The following is a 12,537-nucleotide window of genomic DNA, read 5'->3' on the forward strand; positions in this document are numbered from 1 at the left end:
TCTCTCCTGCTAAAAGGGAAGAAGTCTAGAGCTCCAGAGGCCTGCCTGCCTCTCTCTATGCAGACAGAAAGGGCTGGGTGTCTGTGTTTAATTACAGCCTGAAAGAACTTCATTTAAAAGACAACAGCAAGCTATTTAATTAATACTTATCATTAGCACACATAGAAATGCCTAGCAGCAAATTGCAACAACAAAGCAACTCCTTTTTTTTCTTTTTTTTACACTTTGGATAAATTAATTTAAAAAAGAGTAAACAAACTGTTTGCACCAGATTCGAGATGACTTTTTATGCAGTGGGAGTACTGGGATAGTAGGTATTATCCTAGGAAAGCAAAGATCTATAGGAACAGGCCTTTCCATCTCCAGCTCTCCTGGCCAAGCAGCTTATCTTCATCTATCCATCTATCTGTCTTTCTATCTCGGCATTTACATTGGGCTCATCCCCATGTCTGAGCGCCTACTTGTCTTCATACCTGTCCATAAATTACACAGCGCCCCCAGGGAATTATAAATAATAATTCAACTCCCAAACCTTCAGAATACTGTTTTAAGGAATTGGTTTACAATTCGCTGCATTGTGGACTCCTCCTTTCYGGCCTCCAGAGGCAATGCTAGAGTCAGGAGGACATGCCACCACGAGGGGTCCCCGAGGGTCCTGCAGCCTCAGGCTTAGTCGGACAGATCYCAACATGCGTTGGGACAAGTGTCCCCATCCCAGCTCCCGAGTCGGACAAGCCAACCAACAGCCACGGGATGCCAAGTCCTTTCAGTCCCGGTGGCCTGAGTCACCTTATTGGGTAGGAACCAGTACTGAGTCCCAGGGGACCCCATTCCTCTRTCCACACAGTGCATTTTCCTGCAGAGTACTGGCTCTCACCACGCCAGCGAGGAAGTGAGAAGAAAGGACAGGTTAGCAGCCATCCGGCCAGCGCACCCCATTTCTCCCTCAGCCAGCCCCGGCGCGGGCAAAGTTGACAAGAAGCGAGATCACCGTCAAGGATGGCCGCAGGCTCAGGGGCATCACTGTCATCTGGGGCACATGACTCAAATCCCCTCAGAATGAACCTGGATCTTTTCCCCTTGCTGGGGAAAAACACGAGCCTTTGAGGTATGAGATGAAGAAGTGCTGACGTAGCTTCGCCCTCCAGCTSCAGAGTAAGCACCAGTTCCCTCCCGCTTCTTTTCTCTCTGGACAAAATTACCGGACAAGTCCGGCCTGAGCTTGTGACCAGCCCAGAAGTGATATTTCATTAAACCCAGCAGCACTTCCAGTCACCAGAGGCCTCCACAGCCTGCCCTGGCGGTGGCCAAGGAGGCACCTGGCATCACTGAGCACATGGTGTTTCTGCRTGAGTTTTCTCCATGTGCATCTCCATCAAACTGAAGCAGGGGTTGCTCTGACRGGGGCTGCCGAGGTGGGAGCAAAATCCTGTGGTGATGGGTTGCCCTGTCCGGTTTTGGCAGCCACCCCCAGAGTCGGAGCAGGCCAGGGGATTTGCCAGCACCTCTCCAGAGATGCCAGGAGATGGACCAAAGTGAGGTTAGGACGAAACCCCYGGCAGCGCCGTGCCAGGACAGGCTCAAACGCGACCGAGGATTGCCCTCTGCAGGAATGAAACCTCCCTGCAACCCTCCAAGACACCTCTGCAGCTCTTCCTGCCCTCTCGTCCCTCCCGCCCGCAGCGCCGGGCACCCTTTCGGGCCTCTCCGCCATCACAGGGTGTCTTAGGCGATGATTCAAGAGCTAAATTACACCCGGGCAATCATCCCTGCTGGAGAACCACAAGATTTGGACAGGCRACTATTAATGCTGGTGGAGTCTAACCCGTACAACACGCACGCAAGCGGGAGGAGGCTGCTCCCCAGCAGCCTTAACAGCGGTTGCTGCATAGCCCCGAGTGCAAAAGCTTTTTTTTTTTTGGGGGGGGGGGGATAACGTTATTCCTGAAGACGAGGCTGCGGTGTTGCTTAAATAAGCGGTATTTTGCAGGGCCCTCCAGCCCTGAGGCCACGGTGAGCGCGGCCGTGTCCCCAAAGCACCGGCACACTGATACCTCCTTTCCCGGAGGGGTTTCAGGAGCAAGGAGGCAGCCTGTGCCGCTCTCCACCAAGAGCCCCATAAAAGGCTGCCGAGGTGCTAGGAAGAAAGCTTTTAGCCCAGGCGAAGCTTTCGCCTTCTTCCCGCGCGGTCTGAAAAATCCCGYGCTGATTCACCCTGCAGAATTTACTTTTACCCTGCTAAATGCCACTAACCCTTCAAATTAACGCTCCCATTATGGGACTTCCTTTGATGTCAAAGGGGAATTTTTTTTTTTGATGGCAAAAGGGGATTTTTCCCCCCTGGTGTAATTATTCCTATTTTTTTTCCTTTTTAGGTACAAGATACTCCTGCCAGCTGCATGACTTGTGGAGGCAGCTCCCCCACRAGGTATTTATATATTTATATGTATATGATGGGAACGTGGTATTGGAAGACCTGAAGTTTCGGTCTTCAGACAAGGGGAATTTCCCATTTCCTATTTGTTTCAGTGGAAGCTGCTCACAAAGTGCCTGCTACAGGCTTTGGCCTGCGGGAGTAAGGTATGAGGCCAGGAAGCAGCTATGGTTGCAGATGCCCGCGCCGGCACCCCCGGGCCCAAGGAGCTCTCGGCTTCAAGTTGGCTCAGTATCAGCTACCTAATAACGCCTTTCCCCAGCATGGCCATTATGGCCACATCTCCGCTAGTGAACAGTCTCCAAAGAAGACAACCCATCACCACTTTTCCATATGCCCACCCTATTTAGTTTTACTGCAAATTTAAGCTGTGCTGAGTTTTGGAGAGCAACCTTCTACYCCAGCCTGAGCGACTGGAGCTGATGTACCACGGAAAAAAATGTTGCACTGGTGCTAAATAAATGTATTTTTTTAAAAAGCTTTAACAGATGTATTAGTAGGTATTGCACAGAGAGACATTTCCCAGGGTAAACCCTGCCAGGCTATGAAATGTGAACTGACCCAAGACTGTTGCATTGCTTGCAAAGATTTGCAAATCAGCTCGGTGATCTCCATTTCTTCCTCAGTGATTCCAGTTTCTCAGCATGATTTTCAACCCAACTCAACACCAGAAGCTGCCAAAAAGCCCCTTCCTGGGGTGTGCCGCCCCCAGTCCCTACCGCTCTTCCACGCATCCCCATGCTCAGCCCAAACTTCTGGGGATGCTCGCAAAAACCTCCCACTGCAGGTCCCTTGCTACCCTCTGCTCCCCCGGGTTTTTTTTGTTGTTTTTTTTTTGCTGTTTTGGCAAAGCCGTGTTTGAAAGTGAGTTGCCTGAATGCAAGCAGACATTAAGCTGTCTGCTCAGCTGAATTATTCAGACCACTCTGGCCCTGCATTTTATGATCTGCTGAAAATAACAGAGATGCCTGAGTTGGGGCGCTTGCTGGAGAAGCAAGAATAGCTGTCACCCATAAAAACATCATGGAAATATGACCTAATAACTGCAGTTCAGCTCCGCTTTTTATTGCTATAATTCATATTAGTTATTTCCACCAAGAGGCTGTTCAGGGGAAAGTCATTACAGCTCTGTACTGTAATGCAGAAACAGGCTTTTAGGTGGGTTTTCCTGGGAAACAAGACATACRGGATCAGACTCACTGAATAACACTCAGGAAGCTAACGATCGTGGATCATTTTAAAGGAGTTCTCCATGAGGCTAGCAACCATAGGACAAATGTGTTTCTTGAAAGCTTCAACAGGCTCTGATGAAGTTACAGGAAAGACAACACAGTTAGAAAGCTCTTTTCTGAACATTTTGCAAAATATTCTATTTAATTAGAAAAAATTAAAGTATGTGCCTACGAATAATTCTCTAGTTCATCGTACAGAGAGCCTAGACTTGTCTCTTAGAGAAACGTTGCTCCTCGAAATGGAAAATGAGCCTTAGGATGCCTTTGTCTTTATAGCACAAATCCAGGCCACATCCATGCAAGTGCCCACGCGGCGGTGTCCCATGACCCCACCTACGTTTTCCTCCACCGGGCCACATCTTCTATCCGCTCCCGGAGTGTTTTTGCCCAATCCTCCCCTCTCTTCAAGGGGGTTGACCTGGTCTCCAGCGTTGTCAGAGCACTGATTTCTGGAGGGACRTCAGGAACCAGGCCGGCTCTGAGCACAGCATCCCGAAACTTGGCTGCTGAGGCCGGAGCTAAGCAACACCGAGGCGTGCTGCAAAAAATGCAAGGCATCGTTGGAGGGAAGCACGCCCGGAGCCGGCGGGGCGGCTGCACCCACCGACACAAGGTGCTCCACGGGAGTGGGCGCTCACCTGCGGCTCCCGCAGCCCAGCTGCGCGTAGTGGTAGTGAGCAGCCACGGCAGAGTGGGGACACAGCAGGTAGCRGTTTTCCTCCCAGCAGCGCCTCATTGCTCGCACGATGTCTTCGTCGGAGGCTGCGCACGAGCCCAGCGTCTGCGCGAGCTGGGGAGAGCCGAACGGGAAGGCAGTGAGATGCTTGTCGGGACAAACCACTGGCAGCGCGCTACAGCATGGAGCCTGGCCATGTGCAAYGCTCAGCAGGGCTTCCAGCAAGGTTTTGCAGCATAGGTAGAAGGCAAAAAAGAGTTAGAAACGGGGCGGCTGGAAGCTGCAGAGCAATATTCCCACTGCCTGAGGAAACAGGGGCGGCCACTGCAGCAAGGGGAGGAAACGGCCCTTTGGGAGCAGCCCCGGGCAGGGTGCTTGATGCACTGTTAATGCAGCTACTACCTGCCTGGTATTTCTAAGGAAGGGGCGGTTACATATCCTACCTAAATAACTGTAGGCTTTTATAAATTAGTTTTGTAAGAAGAAAGTGATTTCTTTAAAAAATTTTTTTTAATTTTTTTTTTAAACATCTCCATGCACACACCCTGATATAAAACCTCTCCTCTGGCCTCTCTTCCAACGCACACTTACATTTTAGGTTGGAAACTCTCCAACGTGATCCACTGCAAGCTGAATTTTTTACTTTGGAAACAAGTCAGAAACAATTAGCAGCAGTACATCTCCTTATACACACGTGTGTGTAAAGGAACTTACCTTTCTGTGCAAATCCTCTGGGAGCTTGAGGCTTTTGGACACATTGAATTGTTCCATCAGAGTTTTGATGAGGCTGCTGTCACCATCAGAGAGCAGCCAGAGGATCCTCTCCATGTTGTAAGGCTCCTAGGAAGGATAACAGGGCAGCACATGAGCAGCAGAACTGTGAATTTCTGTTTCGGTGGGGAGCACCTGTGTGGATTCTCTGATGTCTAATTAGGGCTGAGCTCCTATTGCAGCTATTTGCCTAGTGGAGGTTGTGGTGGGATTTGTCTCCTATCTGGACACGTGTATCCTCAAGCCTTGCAGGCACCTGATGTCTCTCAGACCTCTGACCTCTCTGAGCAACCATCAGGTTGAAAGACTTAATGAGGGGACAGCTGACAAATAGGCAGTGTGACTACATCTGTATAATTACCTTGAGTAAAGCAGGCTAATAACACACAACGTACTTGTGAACCGGAAATATCCAGCTGTTTACTTGGTGTTGCAGATGATGTTGTGAGTCACCGTGCTCCTGGGTGGCTTAATAAGACACTCAGCTCCCCGCAGGGTTAACCGATAATCTTTATGAAYATTTAAGGCACATATAGGACCTGACTGGTCTGTATGACTATGTAGCAATCAGTGTTGCAACACTGTAGCAAAACTCAGCACAAGACCATATAGGTGGGAAAATGATTTTATTTTAAGGCAAAACCAATTTCACACTTCACAGTCTCATTCCCACATACTCAAAAGCTCCAAAAAACATGTGTTCAGGTGGTCTGGCCTACAACCCTACAGGTTGTAGGGACAGAGAGGACAAGGGACACGAGYTATCAAGTCCTCATCTTGTCTCCTCAGTTGTTCCTACATTGCAACCATGTGCTGGTTTTGGATGTGCTCTTTATTGCTTTTAAGAGCTGACAGTGACAGTGACCTTTTGTCTCTCCATCCTGTCCAAACTCAGTGAGTCATTAGGAATTACTCAGCCTTTCACGTCCTTATCTGGGTGTCTTATGGCTCCAGTCCTGTTCTTCATCTTCCCACCATCACCTCCTAAAGCCTCCAGCCTGTAATCTTCATTCTAGCCTGGGTGTAGTCAGCCCTTTGCTTTAGTTTGTCCCTTGTTTTAGGCTGTCCACCCAATCCGGGTGTCCTGAGACGCTACCTGCCAGCATGCCTGGAAGTTGGTGACCTGCCACTGTAGGTGCCTCCTGCACCTGTCCTGAAAGCCTTCTCCTGCCCTTCCTCCTGCTGCTCCCACATCCAGACCTTCCTGTTCACCCTCCATTCACACCAGCCTTAAGGTTTCCCTTATGGATTGCTGCATCTACACCAGTAAATCAAACAGGGCCAGGAAACTGGTGTGACCACTGGCCTTGCCATTTACTTGCTAGCCAGCTCTCTGCTCTGCTTTTATCTCATGCCGGCTGGGATTGCCCAGGAGACTGCCTGGGCCCAGTCTGGAGGATAGCAAAGGCTACAGACTGTTCCCAAGGAAAGTTTAGGCATGTGAGAAAGAGTTGTGTGATGCTGCATGACCTCAGGGCCAGAGAACATTCCCTGGTTGGCTTCATTTGCTGCAAAGACACAGCATGTCTCGGTTGCACTTCACTGGAATTTCTCCTTAAAAGGCTCATCCACACTAGCAAGACTTTCTGCTTTATCTGTACTGATAGTGACTAAATGTGAAGCATTCTCTGCTTTAATTTAGTGTGCAAAGGAGACAACCTAAAGAGGCTGCACAATCTCCATCCTTGAAGTTTTTGAACAACCTAATCTAACCTCATAGCTCACCCTGCTTTGAGCAGGAGGTTGGACTAGAGATCTCCCCAGATCCACTCCAAGATGAACTGCTGAGCTACTGAAGAGTTTGTGTGGACACTTCACACTTGGGCTGAACCATGACATTCCACGTAGCCATGGGGAGGATATAAAGAGGGATATACCTATCCAGCTCTTCAGAGGTCTCTGGATATCACCTTACCCAGCTGCCTCCACTCTCCATCTCAAACCCTGGCACAGCTGAAGGGCCTAACCAGACCAGGACTGCTGAAGGGACACATGCCAGGAGAGGAACCCAGCCATTCCCTGAGGTCTGTAAGGAGCCCTAGGAATTCATGTTTGAACAGCATTTGGAAAATACAAGTAGCTTAGGGCCTTTAGTGATATGACACCAAGTATTTCACACCTTGATTACCTTTCTGGAAGCACATCCAATGCCCATGGATCACAAGGTAGGTATGAAATGGAGGCATTTGCTTCCAGGCATTTGCTGTCTGTCCCTCCATGACTTTTCATTTCTAAGGCCTTTGCCTACCTGCCAGGACGTGTTTTGCTCTGAGCAAACTGCAGATGGCCATAGATGAGGCATTTATTTGGAGCTACCCGACCTTCCTCCTGGTCTCTTCTCTTGATGGAAATTTTCAGAAGCACTGACAGAGCCCCTGAGATGTAACAGGATTTATACCTTTCTAAGTGTCACAGAGGCCTTGAGAAAAAATCCATCTCTTTCTAAGCTYACATCTAACAAACCCCCAGAAACCCACCATTAACAATGACAATTACAAAGTCAAGCCCTGAAAAGCTAGGAAGAAGAAGGCGTTTGATCTATCTTAATTCAGCAGGATGCAGCATAAATGCTGAATATTAGTCACACCTCTGAATGCATTGATGAGAGACAGTCCCAGTGGCAGAATTACACTCTCATAAACCAGGCAGAACACAATGCAAGAAAAAATATATAAAAATATATAATAGTCAATCTCTTCCCATTTTGACCAATTCACTAAATACCTGAATATCCATGGCTGATGCTAACGTAGCCTTCACGTCCCCTGACAGTGAGAAATCTCCATGTTGAACAGCCCTGTGAATGATGTCATTGCTGTTGACCACAGCAACAAGTCGGATCGGAAGACCCATTTTCTGGGCAATACAGCCAGCTAGAAAACAAGCAAAAAATTACAAACATGCCTGAGGAAGAAACACTCAAAGGAGATTTAGCAAAGAAATCACTGCACAAATTGGTTGAACACCTATTTCAGGAGCAGCCAAAAATGACATTCTCTACTACAGCTCTTACATCCTTTAGTACTTTAGTAGAGCCTGAAATTAAAAATCCTGGGCYGTAATGCGCCTCCTGCCAAGCCAGTGCACCGAACCCTGGCCCTTGGGCCTCTCCATGTTTGAAGACAGATGGCAGTGGACCAAGAGGTCAGGCACCTGCATTCAGGCAAGAGARGTGAAGCTTCTGGGCTCCTGCAGCTTAGTAATGCTGCCTCAGASGGGTGGCCTGGAAATACCGTGAATGCACTTGTGTGAATAAAATCATTTATGGCTTTCATAATACAGTTATATACCTATTTCGAGATGAAGGCAATCAAGGACCCACTTTTAAAGGGCTGGAGCTAAGCAACCAGGAGTGAGCTGTTCTCCTGACTGCGCACTGCCATGCAAACCAGGGTAGTACCAGGCAGGACTCCACAGCCCTGTTAGGGTCTCACTTAAGAAATCAGAGCCACAGTATTTTCTCTCTCTTCAGGATCAAACACATTCTGCCCACTTCTAGTGTGCCCATCCTCAGAAGACCTACCGTCACCACCAAAGCATGGTTTCAGCTTTTCTGCATCTTGCAAATCATCACTGACACTTAAATGAGTAATAACCATAAATGAGTAATAAAATGTAAGTGGTTCTGAAGAAATCCTGATGGAGAGTGGGTGTTTTAATTTTAATAAATAGCAATGCCTAGCTTTCGCAAAGCATGTTTAGTTCATAGGTCACAATGCACTCTCTCTCTTCCTTATCTAACCTTCTTTTTTTCCCTTCACCTGTGATATTTCCTCCTCCCCCTGTCGGCACAACAATTTCCACCACAGGCAGGGGGGTGGTGTCTAGGGGTGGTGCGCACTGAAAGTAAGCGTAGAAGTGGTGAGCAATTTGCACCATAATCCTCGACCAGTTGACTGAATTCAAGCTCATCAGGTTGTGTTTTCTGGCAAAATCAGCATCGGCAAATAATTCCTTGATCGGCTCATCGATTTCATCACTGTTCCCATGAGCTGTCAAAAGGAGAAAGGACAGATTAGATTTGCCGACCTCAGTGAATTAGGCACAAAGTGCTTCTGTTCAGAAACGGGTGCAGAAACAAGGCCGAGGATTTACTGCAGCAAGGAGCACTCCGAATTGCAGGTTTGGCTTCAGGGCTGTGCAAGCTAGAGGTTGAGGAGCACAGCAAGGATGCTGGGGTGGTTTCTGCTTASGGCATATTTTCAATCCCTACCACCTACAGATATTTTAGGCTCAAAAAATCCAAATCAAGGACAGAATAACTTCTGCTGGGACACCTTTTACCAGGCATCCAGTCAGCCATAACACTAATGACCCAGCCACAAAAGGAGCAGCTTGTGCCACTATGTGCATGAGACCTTTAGGTCATGCTTTCAACACAACAGGGCCCTAAAGCAGACAACAATGCCAACCAGCAAAGACATGGACGTTTTCTTCAATGACAGTGGTCATCTGAAGCTCCTGTATCTGGCTGCAGAGTCCATGGGGCAGCAGAACGAAGATGTCCATGTTCTTCTGCCCTCTCACGCTCTCAATTGCYGAGCTCCCCGTGTCCCCTGACGTCCCTATTTCAAAGCAAGGGAGAACAAATAAAACGAACATCACCATGTCAACCTCCATCACCACCCTCTCTGAAAAAAAAAGGGTGCAGAAACACTTCCTGTGATGTTTTTGGCTAGAGCAGCACCAGTGGCATCCAGCTTAAGAGTTGTCCCACCAGCCACCTTGGAGATGATGCCACTATTGCATSACCCTGGTCTCTGCGGGTCGGCAGCTCTCCCAGCGAAGCAGAGATACCCCTACACTTAACTCACCCGTGCATCCTAAAGGCTGCTCAGGCCAGGGACTTTTGGTGACATGCCAGTGCCAGGCTGGCAGCGGAYGGCACCTGCACTGTCCTCAAACTGTTTTCCAGCCTGGACAGACCCCAGAAGTTTTACCCACCCCCAAAGGGATACTCACCCACCAGGAYAGTGATGTGCTTCTGCTTTTTCTCCAGGAAATACTGTAAAAACTGCCCCGTGCAGGACAGAGACAGGTCCTTAAAAGCATAAGTAGCCCCATGCCAGAGCTCCAAAACGTTCAGACCGTCTTTCAGCCTGGACAGATGGACCACGTCCTTGTGTCTGAACCTGCTAAAGGCCCTGTCGATCAGGTCTGGAGGGAGAGTGGGTAGAGGGATGGTTAGAATAGGTCAAGAAGGACATTTCTGATCATGGTTTCCATCGTCCATATTCCTCCCAGGAGCTGCACTGCAAAAYCCAGGACTCTGCTGCTAGAGAGGTGATGGGCAGATATCTGACATGTTATTCTTAGTCATTTAGGAGTCTGATCCTGGTGTAAATCAGCCCATGCCTGCAACAGCTCTTCACTGAGTATCCCCCGGGGAAATCTGACACAATTAGAGCAACTATGTTAAAAYAGAAAAATAAAAGAAATTTTATCCTAACGCACTGATGAACGTGGAGGTTATAGCTGCCCTCTGGTGGAAGGAATAGCTGCTACATGTTAAAAACATTAAAAATGGGACCACGGAAAGAGGATCAAGCAGCCAAAAGCCCCATGCGGAGGGCAGCTCTTTCCCCGCAGACGACCCCAGCCCCGTTCCCGCACCCRCACATGGGCACTGCTCGTCGCGCGCCTGCCGCCGCTGCGCACGATCCTGGGGCACTTCTGTGCTGGAAGGCCCAAATGGAGCAAAATGTTTTTCCATGCATGATGTCCCATGCAGCAAATTTCCCTTTTCATGCACTTTTGTGCAGGCAAATGCCCAGATGGAGCAGAGAAACCCACATGTGCTGCAGCCACCGCCGGCCAGCTGTGCCAAACACCTTTGGCTGTGCAGCTTTACCCCAGCAGTAAGCAGGGATACAGCGTTAGCAATCGCTACTGCAACCCCAGAATCACTATTGCAAACCCCAGAATCACTACTGCAACCCCAGAATCACTATTGCAATCCCCAGAATCACTGTTTGCAGCTGGGGGCCGCATTTCCAAGAGGGTAACCAAGCCCCAGCAAGCCGACAGCAGGGGAAAAGGGTAGAGAAAGGAGCGGGGCAATTGCACGCCGGGCTGCAGAGCGCAGCGAGGATGAGGAGGATGCAGGCAGGGAGAACAGCAGCAGGTTCAACGCCCCGACCCCCTCGCCCATGTCTCCTCAAATGGCCCCACGGCGAGCTTTACCGTCCAGCACATTCCTGGGGACGAGCTCGGCGGCGACGAAGAGAGAGCACAGCTCCTTCACCAGCCGCGGGTAGGAGAAGGCACTCCAGCGCCGCAGCACGGGCGCATCGAGTTGGGGCACGGTGCTGGGCATGAAGAGGCCCCCGTCGGGCGCGTAGCCGGAAAAGAGGGCTCCTTCGAAGTCCACGGCGCCTGGGCCTCCCCGCGTGCTGACGTACTCCATGAGGCCGCAGCTCCCCAAATTCACTGGGTGCCGGGTCACCCACTGAATTTTGAATTGCTGAATTTTAAAATTCAGAAACCTTTCTGTGCACGTCCCCCATTATGTCTTCATTTGCCTTTTTGCGTGCTGCCTTCTTGGAGGGTGCAGGGGACTGAAATCAAAGAAAAAGGGGGAAAAGTGGTATTAAGAAGAACCACTGAGTTAAAAATGGCCAAAAGACAAAAATCTGCATAATTTTAAATAGAACAAAACATTTCTTCCATGAAGTTTATATCCTGCTAACTCCTGCATGCTGCTGCCTCTTTCTCCGATTCTCCATGTTTCCATGAAGCCCCAGCTGCTGGAGTCATGTGAATTCCTCACAATTTCAGTTTTGGGGTACAATTTTTTTCCAGCCATCACRATCACAGAATAAAGCTAAAAATTTCACCTCTAATGCCTCTGAGGCTAATCAAAAGCCCTCAAAAATAATCTATTTTAAATGCTGTTTCCCAAAGCCTGACACCTCGTTTGCCTGAGCCGTGCTGCTCCCAGCAGCGTTTTCCAGACTGATGTATAAAATCACGCCTGGGAAGCAGCGAACAWAAAATGAGTATTCGCTCGTGAGCGTTTCTCACAAACGTCGGGAGGCGATTTCCAGGCAGCAGCTCTGTGGTCCAGCTTGGGTTAAATTAAGGTAGACGGGAGCTGGCTGGAGAGACTGGAAAAGTCCCCAGGACCAAAGAAGACACTAGAGAAATTTGCAGACTGATGCCGTTAAACAGCCCGCATACAACATCTGGCTCCTGAAACAGCTGGAAGCCTGAGAAGCTCCCTCCTCCCCTGCCCGCTCCCGGTTTCATCGCACGCCCGTGCCCAGCCCCGGCTGGAAGCAGAGCCCGGCGCTATCCCGGGCCTGCCGCGATCCTGCGCCCGGGGCAGGGGAGCGAGAGCCCCGAGACCCGCCGCCCGGGCAGCCCCGGGAAGGGAAGGGAAGGGAAGGGAAGGGAAGGGAAGGGAAGGGAAGGGAAGGGAAGGG

General features: G+C 49.6%; 1 protein-coding gene across 1 annotated transcript; it reads right to left on the reverse strand.

Moving 5' to 3' along the window:
* Positions 1-3,999: 3,999 nt before the first annotated feature.
* On the reverse strand, positions 4,000-11,519 carry THNSL2 (threonine synthase like 2). Its single transcript, XM_026064545.1, has 8 exons — positions 11,297-11,519; positions 10,076-10,270; positions 9,526-9,678; positions 8,875-9,105; positions 7,838-7,986; positions 5,057-5,182; positions 4,305-4,456; positions 4,000-4,204 (listed from the first exon to the last, which is right to left on the reverse strand). Exons 1-8 carry the CDS (start codon positions 11,517-11,519, stop codon positions 4,000-4,002), a joined length of 1,434 nt encoding a protein of 477 aa, XP_025920330.1.
* Positions 11,520-12,537: the final 1,018 nt, after the last annotated feature.

This window comes from Apteryx rowi, unplaced genomic scaffold (genome assembly GCF_003343035.1).
Source record: "Apteryx rowi isolate R43461 unplaced genomic scaffold, aptRow1 scaffold_22, whole genome shotgun sequence".
Lineage (NCBI taxonomy): Eukaryota > Metazoa > Chordata > Aves > Apterygiformes > Apterygidae > Apteryx > Apteryx rowi.